An 18,707-nucleotide genomic window follows, 5' to 3' on the forward strand; every position below is an offset into this window, starting at 1 on the left:
GTTGTTACCTCTCGTCTCGATTACTGCAATGTATTATTTTCGGGTCTCCCCATGTCTAGCATTAAACGATTACAGTTGGTACAAAATGCGGCTGCTAGACTTTTGACATGAACAAGAAAATGTGATCATATTACGCCTATACTGTATATACCTTTTTATATTCATATATACCTATACTGGCTCACCTGCACTGGCTTCCTGTGCACTTAAGATGTGACTTTAAGGTTTTACTACTTACGTATAAAATACTACACGGTCTAGCTCCATCCTATCTTGCCGATTGTATTGTACCATATGTCCCGGCAAGAAATCTGCCTTCAAAGGACTCCGGCTTATTAGTGATTCCCAGAGCCCAAAAAAAGTCTGCGGGCTATAAAGCGTTTTCCATTCGGGCTCCAGTACTCTGGAATGCCCTCCCGGTAACAGTATGAGATGCTACCTCAGTAGAAGCATTTGAGTCTCATCTTAAAACTCATCTGTATACTCTAGCCCAGGGGTCACCAAAGCGGTGCCCGCGGGCACCAGGTCGCCCGTAAGGACCAGATGAGTCGCCCGCTGGCCCTTTCTAAAAATAGCTCAAATAGCAGCACTTACCAGTGAGCTGCCTCTATTTTTTTAAATTGTATTTATTTACTAGGAAGCTAGTCTTGCTTTGCTCGACATTTTTAATTCTAAGAGAGACAAAACTCAAATAGAATTTGAAAATCCAAGAAAATATTTTTAAGACTTGGTCTTCACTTGTTTAAATAAATTCATTTATTATTTTACTTTGCTTCTTATAACTTTAACAAAGAAAATTTTAGAGAAAAAGTACAACCTTAAAATTGGTCTTAGGATTTTTAAACACATATCCCTTTTTACCTATTAATGCCCTTCCTCTTCTTTCCTGACCATTTAAATCAACGTTCAAGTATTTTTTTTTTCATTGTAAAGAATAGTAAATACATTTTGATTTAATTCTTCATTTTAGCTTCTGTTTTTTTGATATTTTTGAAAATCTTTGTGAAATCTTTCTTCAAACTTATGATTAAAATTCAAAAAAATTATTCTGGCAAATCTAGAAAATCTGTAGAATCAAATTTAAATCTTATTTCAAAGTGGATTTTAACCTATTTAAATCATGTCATTACAATTCTAAAATTAATCTTAATCAGGAAAAATTAGGAATGATGTTCCATAAATTATTTTTTTAATTTTTTCAAAAAGATTCGAATTAGCTAGTTTTTCTCTTCATTTTTTTTGGTTTAATTTTGAATTTTAAAGAGTCGAAATTGAAGATAAACTATGTTTAAAAATGTAAAAAAAAAAATCATGTTTTCTCCTCTTTTAAACCGTTCAATTAAGTGTTTTTTTCATCATTTATTCTCGACAAAAAACATTCCGTAAAAGGAAAAAATATGTACGACGGAATGACAGCCAGAAATACAATTTTTTATATATATATATGTATATATAGATATATTTATTATAGGTAAATTGAGCAAATTGGCTATTTTTGGTAATTTATTTAAGTGTGTGTCAAACTGGTAGCCCTTCGCATTAATCAGTACCCAAGAAGTAGCTCTTGGTTTCAAAAAGGTTGGTGACCCCTGCTCTAGCCTTTAAATAGACCCCGTTTTTAGACCAGTTGATCTGCCGTTTCTTTTCTTTTTCCTCCTATGTCCCCCCCTTTCTTGTGGAGGGAGTCCGGTCTGGTGGCCATGGATGAAGTACTTGCTGTCCAGAGTCGGGACCCAGGATGGACCGCTCGTCCAGAGTCGGGACCCAGGATGGACCGCTCGTCCAGAGTCGGGACCCAGGATGGACCGCTCGTCCAGAGTCGGGATCCAGGATGGACCACTCGTCCAGTCGGGACTCGGTACCCAGGATGGACCCGCTCGCCTGTTTATCGGTTTGGGACATCTCTGCGCTGCTGATCCGCCTCGGCTTGGGATGGTTTCCTGCTGGCTCCACTTTGGACAGGACTCTCGCTACTATATTGGATCCACTTTGGACTGGATTCTCATGGTTATGTTAGATCCACTATGAATTGGACTTTCACAATATCATGTTAGATGCCCTCGACATCCATTGCTTTCGGTCCCCTAGGGCAGTGGTTCTCAACCTTTTTTCAGTGATGTACCCCCTGTAAACATTTTTTTAAATTTAGGTACACCCTAATCAGAGCAAAGCATTTTGGGTTGCAAAAGGGAGATAAATAAATAAAATACAGGAATGTCATCAGTTTCTAATTTATTAAATTGTATAACAGTGCAAAATATTGCTCATTTGTCGTGGTCTTTCTTGAACTATTTGGGAAAAAATATATAAAAATAACTGAAAAATTGTTGAAAAATAAACAAGTGATTCAATTATAAAGATTTATACACATAGAAGTAATCATCAACTTAAAGTGCCCCCTTTGGGGATTGTAATAGAGATCCATCTGGATTCATCAACTTCATTCTATACATTTCTTCACAAAAAAAATAATCTTTAACATCAATATTTATATGGGCACCAGCGCCCCCCGCTACCTTAAAGGGAATAAGCGGTAGAAAATGGATGGATGGATCAATATTTATGGAACATGTCCACAAAAAATCTTGCTGTCAACACTGATTATTGTATTGTTGTATTTTTTTCTCACAGTTTAAGAACTTACATTCATATTTTGTTGAATAATTATTCCATAAATATATTTATAAAGGATTTTTGAATTGGTGCTATTTTTAAAAAAAATCTCATGTACCCCTTGGCATACCTTCAAGTATCCCCAGGGGTACGCGTACCCCCATTTGAGAACCACTGCCCTAGGGGGTTGCCCACATATGCGGTCCTCTCCAAGGTTCCTCATAGTCATCATTGTCGACGTCCCACTGGGGTGAGTTTTTCCTTGCCTTTATGTGGGCCTACCGAGGATGTCGTTGTGGTTTGTGCAGTCCTTTGAGACACTTGTGATTTAGGCTATTAATTGATTGATTGATTTAACTGGTGTTAAATCCATACGGTGTGGCTCGGTTGGCGGAGCGGCCGTGCCAGCAACCTGAGGGTTCTAGGTCCGATCCCCGTGTCTGCCATCCTTGTCACAGCAAGACACTACACTGCTCCCAGTGCCACCCATACTGGTTTAAAAATGTAACTTAGAAAAAGCGCTTTGAGTCTCTAGAGAAAAGCGCTATATAAATGTGATTCACTTCACTAAATTGAGTTGAGCACCTGCTGCCAAATATCGTAAGATCCTCATAAGTGCCAAGGTTCAGTTAAGAGTCTTAAATTGGATTTCAAATAGATAAAAAAGTGCAACTAAACGTGTAATTAGTGACTGTCTTATGCTAAAAACAATAGCAACTGCTTAGCTTCGACGCTAGCATGCTAAGCTAACATTAGCATCCACTCTAAGGTCTGGTCTCAAAGCGTCGCACTGGTTTCATCCACTCACCCAGCTACGCAAACATCACCTCTCCATGTTTCATCGTCGCTTTTGACGACAGTAACGATCTCTAAAAACACAAAAATACACGGCTTGAAAGTAGTGGAAGCAAAATGTAGCGAGTATTTTTTTTTCCTCAACTGCTTGTCTACTTCCGGCCGCTGGATTGGATGTGACGTCACTTCCGTTTGCTCGGTCCGCTCTACCAGGAAGTCAAGTGGAAAGAAGAGCACTACAAATTGTTCTAATGAGGATTTTGGGTAAGAATTATGGAACCAATTTTTATTTGTGATGTTAAATTCCTGTTATAAACATTTATCCAGGATATGCCTTGAGCTCTTGTTTTGAAGGCGTTAAGAGCGGAAGTGGTTGCACGTTGTAACCTATTTTTATGGGCTCGCCTGTACTGTATAACACTACAAAATAACAAACACGGATGTTCCAGCTTTACACGAGGACAACTTTATTTCCTTTCCCTTCCAAAACTCCGCTCCACTACAACGTGTCACCACTTCCGCTCTTGCCGCCTTCAAAATAAGAGCTCAAGGCATCAATCGATCAATCAGTGTTTATTTATATAGCCCTAAATCACTAGTGTCTCAAAGGGCTGCACAAACCACAACACAAACCACGACATCTTCGGTAGAGCTCACATAACGGCAAGGAAAACTCACCCCAGTGGGACGTCGGTGACAAAAACAATGATGACTATGAGAAACCTTGGAGGGGACCCCCCCCCAGCTTTATTGTCATTACGCAGCGTAACGAGATTGAGATTGAACTGTGCAATCTACTAATAAAAGTTTCAATCAATCAAAAAAACATTTAGTGGTAAATTTTACGGAATATGTCCTGAATTAGAATCAGCTTTATTGTCATTACGCAGGCTAACAAGATTGAGATTGAACTGTGCAATCTACTAATAAAAGTTTCAACCAATCAATCAATCAAAAAAACATTCAGTGGTCAATTGTACGGAATATGTACTGTACTTTGCAATCTACTAATAAAAGTTTCCATCAATCAATCAATCAATTCTGTTCATGTACACAATTGCTAACATTACAATATTGTTATTTTTAATTATTTAAAAGAAAAAGCTTTATTAGATATTTTAACTTTTTGTTTAGTGGTATTATGTGAACATGTTTTTTTTGATTGCACAACTGGTCACACAAACATATATTAAAAATGTACTAAGAGATCTCGGCACTTTATATTTTAACATTACACATTGAGCGATCAACTTCTTTACACAAAGTTAAAAAGAATAAAATAAGAAACAATACAAAAAGATGAAACTAAATCATTAGAAACAATAACAAATGGGCTCATATAAAACAATTTCCAATAAAGAGGGTTTTTGTATTTTAACCATTTTCCAAGATTTCATTAATCCAATAGGAGAATTTGAGTTTCACTTTTAGAAATCAACTTTTAAATCTAACTTGCCACATAATTATATTAATCATTTTTAGGTTGCTATCTTTCATAAATATACCAAATGTAATCTCTTCTTCAATAAATGGGGACATCTCTAACTTTGTCTTTCAGACAACTTCTGATATCCGTTCAAACTGATCAATCAATGTTTATTTATATAGCCCCAAATCACAAATGTCTCAAAGGACTGCACAAATCATTACGACTACAACATCCTCGGAAGAACCCACAAAAGGGCAAGAAAAACTCACACCCAGTGGGCAGGGAGAATTCACATCCAGTGGGACGCCAGTGACAATGCTGACTATGAGAAACCTTGGAGAGGACCTCAGATGTGGGCAACCCCCCCCCCCCCCCCCCCCTAGGGGACCGAAAGCAATGGATGTCGAGCGGGTCTAACGTGATACTGTGAAAGTTCAATCCATAGTGGCTCCAACACAGCCGCGAGAGTTCAGTTCAAAGCGGATCCAAGACAGCAACGAGAGTCCCGTCCACAGGAAACCATCTCAAGCGGAGGCGGATCAGCAGCGTAGAGATGTCCCCAACCGATACAGGCGAGCGGTCCATCCTGGGTCTCGACTCTGGACAGCCAGTACTTCATCCATGGTCATCGGACCGGACCCGCTCCACAAGGGAAGGGGGACGATAGGAGAAAGAAAAGAAGCGGCAGATCAACTGGTCTAAAGAGGAGGTCTATTTAAAGGCTAGAGTATACAGATGAGTTTTAAGGTGAGACTTAAATGCTTCTACAAAAAAAGTAACAACGTTTTCCAGGTTGAACATCAAATATCTTGTCTTTGCAGTCCATTCAATTGAATTTAAGTTGAAAAGGATTTGCAAATCATCGTATTTTGTTCTTATTTACGCTTTAAACGACGTGCCAACTTCACTGGTTTTGGGTTTTGTAGATGCAGCACTTTACTACCCACCTCTGTGTGTGGCCCAGTGCTTTTTTTGTCTTTACTGTGCAACAAGAAAAGTCAAAAGTCACCAAAACTTAGTTGACGAAGTCTCATCGTGTCCTTAAACAAACATAAAAAATGAAAATACAAACTTTGCGATCCTTCTCTGTTGATGTAATGTGATAGACAGAAAGCAGGTTTGACTGCATGCTTGGGTGGAGAGGAAGCCAAGCCCCAGTGTATACTTAACAGTTGTTTTATTTTCAGTTTTTCAGAAGGATCATATCCGCGTCATCGTGCTGGAGGTCTACATGTATTTATTCCTGACATCCATTGGGCCAGATTTAGTGGAATGGGGAAAAAGCATCAAGTTGTCTACATTGTACTGGCCACCCTGATTCACAGGCTCTACGGTAAATATACTCAAGTTAATATTCAGTGTTTTACGTTTAATAGTCGAGTCTTGTTGTTGTTATATTCTGCAATGTATTTCCCGATTGTTGTGTGTGCATTTTGTGTGGTGTGGTTGTTTACTGCAGACCGTAAGGTCTCCAAAGCTCGGGGTCCTCGCCCCTAACTGGGCCGTGCGGCAATTTCGAATCTGGTCGCAAATCGTTTTCTGGACAATTCTGTCAGCTATTTAAAATCATTAAGGAGGCGATTTAAACAAATTATAAAAAGGCAGTTGCAGATTTTTCAATAAACGGCTGTTCATTGGAAAGTTTTTTTTTTCCAGTCACCTTAAAGAATGTGACAGAACCGGTTGAACAATTTGTCCATGCTTGTCTTGCTACCAGGTTATAGTTGGTTCTTTTATAATTTTAGCTGTTTGCAAATGGAGCAAATCATTGCATTTCGATATTTTTGATTCAATAACTAAACAGTTTGTATGATCTTGTTAGCCAACAGTATGTATTGTTCTAAGTGATCTCTTTTGTAACAATGTCAGTGAATGACGCATGCTGTTGTGGTTATTTCCTCATACTTCTACACAAAAACTCAGATCAGATCTGGACTACCATGAGCTTTGGAACGAAATTTCGTTGATATATGTGCTGAAAAGTTCAAATTTGAATGACAATAAAAAGGAAGTCAAAGTCTAAGTCTAGATGTTCAGTGGGCGGCACGGTGGAATCGGTTTTAGTGCATTTGCCTCACAATACGAAGGTCCTGAGTAGTCCTGAGTTCAATCCCGGACTCGGGATTTTTCTGTGTGGAGTTTGCATGTTTTCCCCTTGACAGCGTGGATTCCCTCCGGGTAGTCTGTCCAAAGACGTGCACCTGGGGATAGGTTGATTGTCAACACTACAGTAAATTGGCCCTAGTGTGTGAATGTTGTCTGTCTGTGTTGGCGCTGCGATGAGGGGGCTACTTGTCCAGTGTGCAGCTGCGATGGGCTCCAGCATCCCCGCGACCCCAAAAAGAGACAAGCGGTAGAAAATGGATGGATGGAACTAGGGATGCACCGAAATGAAAATTTGTGGCCGAAGCCGAAACCTAATAAAATTTAAACGCTCGGCCAAAGGCCGAATACCGAATAATGAATGCAGTTTTTCACAATTTTTAAAATATTCCATAAATAGCCTAGAATAAATATTTAGACATGTTTTTCAAATAAAGTAATTTTTTATTGAATATTGACATTTTTTTAATATTCCAGTAGTCTTTGCCTTTCAAAAAAAAGCACAATTTTTCATTTATATTAGGCCTTCAAACAAAACATGCATTCCAAAAAAAAATAAAGTGCATTAAAGTGGATAAACCCACAACAAATGAATTATTGTCCTTTTGGCAAAAGTCTGCTTAGCCACAGTAGATATGCTAATAATGTAAACAGAAGGCTCAAGTTAATCTCAATTAAGTGTGTGCTTGTAACCTCATACACTTATACAGGTAGCCTACACAACAGGCTAATAATGTAAACAGAAGGCTCAAGTTAATCTCAATTAAGTGTGTGCTTGTAACCTCATACACTTATACAGGTAGCCTACACAACAGGCTAATAATGTAAACAGAAGGCTCAAGTAAATCTCAATTAAGTGTGTGCTTGTAACCTCATACACTTATACAGGTACACAACATATCCCAGGCAAGAACAGATTTGTCAATAACAGTACTTCAGCTTCAGAATAAAAAGAAGGAAACTTAACTATGTATAAAACAATTTAAATTTAACACTGCACGTTGGTTGATTGCGTCACCGCGTCCAAAAATTGCGTCACACGCCACTATTCGGCCTTGTTTTTAACTCATTCCACCGAAGGCCGAATGTGGCTTTTTTTTGCCATATTCGGCCGAATATATTCGGTAACCGATTAATCGTTGCATCCATAGATGGAACATATTCAGCTTTGTTCATTATTGAAATATTTATTGCCACTTTGTGTTGTCTTGTTTTATTATTTTTTTTAAATACAATTCCAAGTTCATTTTATCAACCAATAGAATGGTTTTCAAACGTTGTTTCACCAAGTACCGCCTCAGAAAATACTTGGCTCTCCAAATACCATTATTACGACCAACATCAAAATACAGTAGCATAGTAGACCTTAGTATCCATTAAAAACAAGGCAGAGGTTTTATTTTACAAGTATATTTAATGTTTGACCACTGTAACATTACACAAAGTTTGAATATTGTAAAATAAAACTCTGTACTTGAATCAAGTGATTCTAGATGGGGCATAAACCCCTTCAAAACAAAATTTTCCTTAAAAAATTCATTTTTTTCTTCTTTGAGCTGTAATTTGACCCCCTTATAATGCTTCAAAACTCATCAAACTGGACACACACATCAGGACTGGTGACAATTGCCATCTAACAAAAAAACCAAATCCCAAAACTCAAAATTGCGCTCTAGCGCCCCCTAGGAATAAAACACAGACAAAACTGCTTGTAACTTCCGTTAGGAATGTTGTAGAGACATGAAACGAAAACCTCTATGTAGGCCTGACCTGGACCTACATTTCATAAAATGACAGCCTTCAGCAAAAATCAATAGGAAGTTGGCATAAACCCCTTCAAAACAAAATTTTCCTTAAAAAAATCATTTTTTTCCTCTTTGAGCTGTAATTTGACCCCCTTAAAATGCTTCAAAACTCACCAAACTGGACACACACATCAGGACTGGTGAAAATTGCAATCTAATAAAAATTTTTTAAAAAAACTCTAAATTGCTCTCTAGCGCCCCCTAGGAATAAAACACAGACAAAACTGCTTGTAACTTCCGTTAGGAATGTCGTAGAGACATGAAACAAAAACCTCTATGTAGGTCTGACTTGGACCTACATTTCATAAACTGACAGCCTTCAGCAAAAATCAATAGGAAGTTGGCATAAACTACTTCAAAACAAAATTTTCCTAAAAAATTCAATTTTTTCCTCTTTGAGCTGTAATTTGACCCCCTTAAAATGCTTCATAACTCACCAAACTGGACACACACATCAAGACTGGTGAAAATTGCAATCTAATAAAAAACAAAAAACAAAAATAAAACTCTAAATTGCGCTCTAGCGCCCCCTGGGAATAAAACACAGACAAAACTGCTTGTAACTTCCGTTAGGAATGTCCTAGAGACATGAAACAAAAACCTCTATGTAGGTCTGACTTGGACCTACATTTCATAAACTGACAGCCTTCAGCAAAAATCAATAAGAAGTTCGCATAAACCCCTTCAAAACAAAATTTTCTTAAAATATTTCATTTTTTCCTATTTGAGCTGAAATTTGACCCCCTTATAATGCTTCAAAATTCACCAAACTGGACACACACATCAGGACTGGTGAAAATTGCAATCTAATAAAAAAAACAAACCAAAAAAAAACTCTAAATTGCGCTCTAGCGCCCCCTAGGAATAAAATACAGACAAAACTGCTCCTAGGAAGACAACACAGACAAAACTGCTTGACTATCCTAATCTTGCTTAAGTACAATTTTTTTTGGGGGGGGGCCTACTTTACCCACCTCTGCAAGCGAGGCAGGAAATGAATGAATGCATTTTTTGTGCAGGTGATTTGCTGATAAAAGGCCAGAAGAAGGTCATCATGGAAGACGACAGCACTCGGCTGGAGTGTGTCTACTCCAACAAAGCCTACGACATCAGCAAAGTCCAATTCGAAGTTTTCTCTGAGGTACACACAACACAAACACCGTGACTACAACTAACAAGCATTTGTTGCAACACAAAGTTCCATCCATCCATCCATCCATTTTCTACCGCTTGTCCCTTTTGGGGTGGCGGGTCGTGCCGGAGCCTCTCTCGGCTGCTTTTGTTGTGAGTAGATAATCATTCAAAGGTCCAGGTGAATCTAACACCATCTTCTGGAGCTAGCGGTAATTAAAAACTACTACACTGTGATGTTGCCTACAGCCACAGGTGTTTATGTCAATGTTTTTTGAGCTGGTGCTAACTCAGGGGTGTTGAACTAGTTTTCATCGAGGGCCGCTTGTAACACTGAATGTTAGAATATAAAAGTAGACTCATTTATATTTATTGCCTTTGCATTTGGTTATTTGATTTTTGTACGTACAAATTGAAGGAAAACGTGCTTTGACATCGTAAGTCAAGGTGACAAGCTGATATTGAAGTATTTATTGTTATTTTTACAAACTATAATATGGTATATAATAACTAGGGGTGGTAAAAAATGTTTGTTTTTTTAAATCACATTCAAATCCCGATTTTTTGTTGTTGAAATTTTCAAAAATCAAATAGATTTTTTTTGACAAATTAATTTTTTTTTTTAGGCCATCTGTATGCTTACTTGGTTAATTGGTAATAACTATAGCAACAGCCCTTAAGCATAAGAGTTGTGTGATTAAAATATACATAATTATTCTAACAATTATTAATAAACATTACTCACATTTTATATGAATTCCTTAACAGGTTTATATCCAACATAGTTTAACATCGCAGGTATTAATGTATTTATTGTTATTTTTACAAACTATAATACGGTATATGATAACCGGGGGTGCTAAAAAAATTTTTTTTTTAAATCACATTTGAATCCCGATTTTTTTTTTGGGAAATTTTCAAAAATCAAATTTATTTTTTTGACAAATTAATTATTTTTTTTAGGCCATCTCTATTCTTACTTGGTTAATTGGTAATAACTGTAGCAACGGCCCTTAAGCATAAGAGTTGTGTGATTAAAATATACATAATTATTCTAACAATTATTAATAAACATTACTCACATTTTATATGAAGTCCTTAACAGGTTTATATCCAACATAGTTTAACATCGCAGGTATTAATGTATTTATTGTTATTTTTACAAACTATAATACGGCATATGATAACCGGGGGTGCTAAAAAAAATTTTTTTTTAAATCACATTTGAATCCCGATTTTTTGGGGGGAAATTTTAAAAAATCTAATTTATTTTTTTGGACGAATTAATTACTTTTTTTTAGGCCATCTGTATGCTTACTTGGTTAATTGGTAATAACTATAGCAACGGCCCTTAAGCATAAGAGTTGTGTGATAAAATATACATAATTATTCTAACAATTATTAATAAACATTACTCACATTTTATATGAAGTCCTTAACAGGTTTATATCCAACATAGTTTAACATCGCAGGTATTAATGTATTTATTGTTATTTTTACAAACTATAATACGGCATATGATAACCGGGGGTGCTAAAAAAAATTTTTTTTTAAATCACATTTGAATCCCGATTTTTTGGGGGGAAATTTTAAAAAATCTAATTTATTTTTTTTGACGAATTAATTTTTTTTTTTTAGGCCATCTGTATGCTTACTTGGTTAATTGGTAATAACTGTAGCAACCGCCCTTAAGCATAAGAGTTGTGTGATTAAAATATACATAATTATTCTAACAATTATTAATAAACATTACTCACATTTTATATGAAGTCCTTAACAGGTTTATATCCAACATAGTTTAACATCGCAGGTATTAATGTATTTATTGTTATTTTTACAAACTATAATACGGCATATGATAACCGGGGGTGCTAAAAAAATTTTTTTTTTAAATCACATTTGAATCCCGATTTTTTTTGGGGAAATTTTAAAAAATCTAATTTATTTTTTTGGACGAATTAATTACTTTTTTTTAGGCCATCTGTATGCTTACTTGGTTAATTGGTAATAACTATAGCAACGGCCCTTAAGCATAAGAGTTGTGTGATAAAATATACATAATTATTCTAACAATTATTAATAAACATTACTCACATTTTATATGAAGTCCTTAACAGGTTTATATCCAACATAGTTTAACATCGCAGGTATTAATGTATTTATTGTTATTTTTACAAACTATAATACGGCATATGATAACCGGGGGTGCTAAAAAAAAATTTTTTTTAAATCACATTTGAATCCCGATTTTTTTGGGGGAAATTTTAAAAAATCTAATTTATTTTTTTTGACGAATTAAATTTTTTTTTTTAGGCCATCTGTATGCTTACTTGGTTAATTGGTAATAACTATAGCAACGGCCCTTAAGCATAAGAGTTGTGTGATAAAATATACATAATTATTCTAACAATTATTAATAAACATTACTCACATTTTATATGAAGTCCTTAACAGGTTTATATCCAACATAGTTTAACATCGCAGGTATTAATGTATTTATTGTTATTTTTACAAACTATAATACGGTATATGATAACCAGGGGTGCTAAAAAAATTTTTTTTTTTAATCACATTTGAATTCCGATTTTTTTTTTAGAAATTTTCAAAAATCAAATTTATTTTTTGGGACAAATTAATTTTTTTTTTTTAGGCCATCTGTATGCTTACTTGGTTAATTGGTAATAACTATAGCAACGGCCCTTAAGCATAAGAGTTGTGTGATAAAATATACATAATTATTCTAACAATTATTAATAAACATTTCTCACATTTTATATGAATTCCTTGACAGGTTTATATCCAACATAGTTTAACTTGTCACATGTGTCAAACGTCGCAGGTATTAATGTATTTATTGTTATTTTTACAAACTATCATACAGTAAATAGTAACTAGGGGTGCTAAAAAATGTTTTTTTTAATCACATTCGAATCCCGATTTTTTTAGTAATTTTCCAAAATCTATTTTTTTGTGAAAAAATTAATTAAAAAATAAAACAATTTGCCATCTCTTTGCTTACTTGGTGCACATACTGTAAGTGTCATACCTCGCAGATATTCAGGTATACCGTATTTCCTTGAATTGCCGCCGGGGCGCTAATTAATTTAAAACCTCTTCTCACTCCGGCACTTACCAAAGGCATGCGGTAAATTTAGGCCTGCGCTTAACAATTTGAGTGTGATGTAAGGATACCATCATGAAAAGCACATTTAGTAAAAAAGACGATATTATGGTCTTACCTTTACTTATAAATGAAGTCCATGCGCAGCTCCTTCTGATCAAAAGCATCGATAACTTGTTTATAGAAGTCTTCCTTATCTTTCTTCAGTTTTAAAAGTCTCTCAGTCTCAATAGAGATCTTCCTTTATGACCTTATGGAACATCATTAGACATTTTTCCTGATTAAGATTAATTTTAGAATTGTGACGACATGTTTTAAATAGGTTAAAATCCGATCTGCACTTTGTTAGAATATATAACAACTTGGACCGAGCTATATTTCTAACAAAGACAAATCATTATTTCTTCTAGATTTTCCAGAACAAAAATTTCAAAAGACTTTGAAATTACATTTAAATTTGATTCTACAGATTTTCTAGATTTGCCAGAATATTTTTTGGGAATTTTAATCATAATAAGTTTGAAGAAATATTTCACAAATATTCTTCATCAAAAAAGCATAAGCTAAAATGAATAATTGAATTAAAATGTATTTATTATTGTTTACAATAAGGATTTTTTTTTACTCGAACATTGATTTAAATTGTCAGGAAAGAAGAGGAAGGAATTTAGAAGCTAAAAAGGTATATGTGTTTAAAAATCCTAAAGTCATTTTTAAGGTTGGATTTTTTCTCTGAAATTGTCTTTCTGAAAGTTAGAAGAAGCAAAATAAATTTATTTAAACAAGTAAAGACCAAGTTTTTAGAATCTTTTCTTGGATTTTCAAATTCTATTTGAGTTTTGTCTCTCTTAGAATTAAAAATGTCCAGCAAAGCGAGACCAGCTTGCTAGTCAATAAATACAATTAAAAAAAAATAGAGGCAGCTCACTGGTAAGTGCTGCTATTTGAGCTATTTTTAGAACAGGCCAGCGGGCGACTCATCTGGTCCTTATGAGCGTTGGTGACCCCTGCAATAAATACGGTATACATAATTATTCTAACAATTATTAATAAACATGACTGACATTTTATATGAATTCATTGACAGTTTTATATCCAACATAGTTTAACTCGTCACATGAAAAGACTTCAAAGGGCTTAGGACCTATGTGTCAAAGTTATTATTGTTCCCAACCAGGCTTTCACAAACCTTGAGTTGGACACCTCTGTGCAAACTTATTTGTTTTTTTGGTGCTATTTCTTGATGCCTGACATATTGGATGGCTCAGTCAAGCACAAACGGCGTCTCCTGCGTCAACAGTGGCTCCAGATTTGGCGGCCGGTCACGCCGTCCTCTTGGAGCTTGTACTCGCTGGAGGCGGAGCAAGCCGCCGACAAGATGGTGCTGAAGATCCCCCGGGCGGCCAGCTTCTCCGAGAGACTCTTCCGCTGCGTTTCCAGCGACGAGACGCTGAGGGGCTCCAACAGGTCCTCCGAGACCCTCTCCTTCAAAGTACACTGTGAGTGCATCCGGGGACAGTATACTGGGGGGGGCTGACCAGTGCACTTCTGCGTGGAACAGCATCCATGGCGCAGCTTCAGACTATCGGCGTCCTCCATCTTCCCCAGTCCAGCTCAAACGGCGCCGTGGGGCTGCTGGCGGCAGGAATCAATAAGAGGCATAGAGATTAGAAAGGAGGAGCTGGACCAGCGAGGGGCTTCTATTAAGATGGAAAAAGAGCCATCTTTCACAAGGCGGCGTATCAATAAGTCTGTTACTGTATCATTATTATTGATTATGGTGGACAGTCAGCCACCAAGAGGCCTTCTTTTTTTACTACGTCAAACTCAAAGTGAGGTTTTTGTCTTGCTCCAAAGTAGAACTTGCCTCTAATGATGATACACCATTTTGATGATGTCCAATGAAACGCATGTATACAGTCATCGCTGTTAATTGGTTCCGGACACGACCGCAATAACTGGATCCATTTTTTCGAAGAACGTCAAGAATGATAATAAAACCTGAAAGTAGTCCGAGAGTCTTCAAATAGGAGCTCCGGACTAGGAACACCAGCAATACGGAAGTTTTTGACAATTTTCCTAATTTCACGAGATTCTGATTTTGCTTTTTTTTTTTTTGTTAGCTTATTTTTTGTTGCCTTTTTTTTCATGCGATGCTAATACTCCCGCTGAGTGCTAATTTCATTACAACATTCCGGCTAATCCAATTAGGAACACCAGCAATACGGAAGTTTTTGACAATTTTCCTAATTTCACGAGATTCTGATTTTGCGTTTTTTTTTTTTAGCTTCTTTTTTGTTAGCTTTTTTTTTCATGCCGTACTAATTTCATTACAACATTCCAGCTAATCCAATTAGGAACACCAGCAATACGGAGGTTTTTTAGCAATTTTCCTAATTTTATGAGATTCTGAATATGCATTCTTTGTTAGCTACAACTATAATCATAAAACCTCGTTAATAAATATGTGCTTGAAGTATTTTACTCATGACGACCAACGTGTGTGGCTACCATTCGTCCAGGGTTGCGGACAAACCATCTCAGAACCACTGCTCTACATGACCTTGGATCCATTTTTTCGAAGAACGTCAAGAATGATAATAAAACCTGAAAGTAGTCCGAGAGTCTTCAAATAGGAGCTCCGGACTAACGGTCTTATTTTTCACGCGATGCTACTACTCACGCGGAGTGCTAATTTCAGTGGCTTTCAGTAGGCCTTGAACTAACTTTAAACATGCTTTTAGTATCATTAAACACCATTAACTTGTTAACAAAATGTATTTTTCATAAATAAATAAATATAAATTATAAATATGAATGAGGTAGATCTTGTAACGATGTGTCACTTCATTTCTGTTAGTTTTTTGTGTTTTTGTATTTACTTCCGGTTCAGTGCTCTTATTTTGTTGTATTTCCTGTTTTTATTCACGGAGCACTATTTTTCTCTTTTCGTTGATTGGCAGCGGTTCACACCTGCTGTCAATCACACTAGTCTATTTATGTTTCACTCGAGCACTCCTCAGTGCTCGATGATAATATTATGTTGAGAACGTCTATCTGCACGACTGCTTTATGTTTGCTTTTGTTATTTTCTTTTGTGTATTAAATTCATCTTACCTCCACGCAACTCTCCTGGATTCTTGCATACTCGGGGACACACAACTGCAGCCATGCGACATCCCAACAGTATCATCGAGCCAGAAGAAAGTGTCCTCGCGAGAATCCCTGTCGGCAATCCTCAGCCGACGTTCTGGACCGCACAATTCCTGGAGGACTTGAAGGCCAGGTTTGTGCGGTCCCAGCCAACAGATGCGGACCCTCTCCCCGCGGCAACGCCACCGGCTTCGGCTCTCCGACCGGCGCGTCCCCCGCCGCCATCTTTCCTCTCGGCTCGACGGCTGACTACGGCTCTCCGACCAGCACGTCCGCCACTTCCTGCATGCCTCGCGGCTCCCGCGGCAACGCTACCGGCTACGGCTCACCGACCGGCGCGTCCTCCGCCGCCATCCTTCCTCTCGGCAACGCTGCCGGCTACGTCTCACCGACCGGCGCGCCCACCTCCTCCTTCACGTCTCGCGGCTCCTGCGGCTCCGTCGCCTACTGCGGCTCTCCGACCGGCACGTCCGCCGCCGCCATCCTTCCCGTCGTCTGCTGAGCTGCTTCTCCCTGCTCCTACGCAGCTTCCAGCGGCTGCTCCCCGGCTGCTCTTTCTGCCAGCTCCCGCTCTCTTTTTTGGATCGCCGAGAGCTCCAGTGGAGCCCACAGTGAGGTCACTTTTGTCCTCCTGCTGGGACTCGGCGCGGGACGTGTCTTCGTCCCTCTTCCTGGCCTCCTCCCGCCCGTCCCTGGTTTTCGCACCGGGGGACGCCGACGAGCAGGCATGTCTTCCCGCAAGTGTGGACGGTTTCTGGCAGCCGCCTAGTGGAGGGGGGCCCACAATACACTGCGGTGCAGCCAGGCACACACTGCTGTCATCTTCGCAAGCGTCTCCTTCCACGGAGACATCTACGTGCCTGGCGGGCTTTCGCACAGCCCCAACGCCGGCTCCACGCCTAGCCCCTACGCCGGCTCCACGCCTAGCCCCTACGCCGGCTCCACGCCTAGCCCCTACGCCGGCTCCACGCCTAGCCCCTACGCCGGCTCCACGCCTAGCCCCTACGCCGGCTCCACGCCTAGCCCCTACGCCGGCTCCACGCCTAGCCCCAACGCCGGCTCCACGCCGAGTTCCAACGCCGGCTCCACGCACAGCTGCAACGCTGACATCAGCAGCACTACGCACGGCTCCACCGCCAAGAGCAGCACCACGCCGGGCTTCGTCACCGCCAAGAGCAGCACCACGCCGGGCTTCGTCACCGCCGGCATCCGCTACTCCTCGGCCGGCATTTGCTGCTCCTCGCCCGGCGTCATCATCTGCCGCTTTCACGCCGCCGATGACATCCGCCGCTTTCACGCCGCCGATGACATCCGCCGCTTTCACGCCGCCGATGACATCCGCCGCTTTCACGCCGCCGATGACATCTGCCGCTTTCACGCCGCCGATGACGCCTGCGGTTTCCACGCCGCCGGTTACGTCTTCTGCTTCCCGGCCTGCTTCAGCGCGCCCGCTTCTACGTCGGCCGTGGATGTGGCCGTGCCCTGCGCACTCTCCTCTTTTTCGGCCAGTGATTTGGCCGTTCCCTGGCCGCCCGCCTCGCCAGTTCCAGCGGCGCTCTACGCGGCGCCGCCACCTGACTTTCCCTCGCTGGCTGCGGGGACACGAGGTTTGGCAACCCTCCACCAAATCCTCCCTCCACCCTCCCTTACATTTTGGACTTTTTTCCATTTTTTTTTCTTTCCCAGGGAACATCTGGTATCTGTTCCTTGAGGGGGAGGTCCTGTAACGATGTGTCACTTCATTTCTGTTAGTTTTTTGTGTTTTTGTATTTACTTCCGGTTCAGTGCTCTTATTTTGTTGTATTTCCTGTTTTTATTCACGGAGCACTATTTTTCTCTTTTCGTTGATTGGCAGCGGTTCACACCTGCTGTCAATCACACTAGTCTATTTATGTTTCACTCGAGCACTCCTCAGTGCTCGATGATAATATTATGTTGAGAACGTCTATCTGCACGACTGCTTTATGTTTGCTTTTGTTATTTTCTTTTGTGTATTAAATTCATCTTACCTCCACGCAACTCTCCTGGATTCTTGCATACTCGGGGACACACAACTGCAGCCATGCGACATCCCAACAGATCTCCTTGACTTGGTCAATTGAAAAGTAGCTCGCCTGCAGAAAATTGATTGATCTGTGTTTGCAATACGGAAGTTTTTGACAATTTTCCTAATTTCACGAGATTCTGATTTTGTGGTTTTTTGTTTTGTTTTGTTAGCTTCTTTTTTGTTAGCTTTTTTTCATGCGATGCTAATACTCACCAGGGTACTGATTTCATTACAACATTCCAGCTAATCCAATTAGGAACACCAGCAATACGGAGGTTTTTTTTTAGCAATTTTCCTAATTTTATGAGATTCTGAATATGCATTCTTTGTTAGCTACAACTATAATCATAAAACCTCGTTAGTATTTTACTCATGACGACCAACGTGTGTGGCTACCATTCGTCCAGGGTTGCGGACAAACCATCTCAGAACCACTGCTCTACATGAGCTTGGATCCATTTTTTCGAAGAACGTCAAGAATGATAATAAAACCTGAAAGTAGTCAGAGAG

At 39.0% G+C, this 18,707-nt stretch overlaps 2 protein-coding genes across 2 annotated transcripts in view; one reads left to right on the plus strand and one right to left on the minus strand.

Moving 5' to 3' along the window:
• Nucleotides 1-3,590, minus strand: part of taf12 (TAF12 RNA polymerase II, TATA box binding protein (TBP)-associated factor) — an 11,178-nt gene extending 7,588 nt beyond the window's left edge. Inside the window, exon 1 of the mRNA XM_061915013.1 lies at nucleotides 3,422-3,590. The gene's annotated coding sequence lies outside the window, so the exon portion shown is untranslated. The remainder of the gene's footprint in view (nucleotides 1-3,421) is intronic.
• The window catches only part of si:ch211-79k12.1 (uncharacterized protein LOC568891 homolog), a 70,349-nt gene that overhangs the window by 19,170 nt on the left and 32,472 nt on the right, over nucleotides 1-18,707 (plus strand). Inside the window, exons 2-4 of the mRNA XM_061915012.1 lie at nucleotides 6,025-6,170; nucleotides 9,765-9,886; nucleotides 14,298-14,496. Coding sequence (XP_061770996.1) covers nucleotides 6,025-6,170; nucleotides 9,765-9,886; nucleotides 14,298-14,496 — 467 coding nt within the window. The remainder of the gene's footprint in view (nucleotides 1-6,024; nucleotides 6,171-9,764; nucleotides 9,887-14,297; nucleotides 14,497-18,707) is intronic.

This window comes from Nerophis ophidion, linkage group LG11 (genome assembly GCF_033978795.1).
Source record: "Nerophis ophidion isolate RoL-2023_Sa linkage group LG11, RoL_Noph_v1.0, whole genome shotgun sequence".
Classification (NCBI taxonomy): Eukaryota; Metazoa; Chordata; class Actinopteri; order Syngnathiformes; family Syngnathidae; genus Nerophis; species Nerophis ophidion.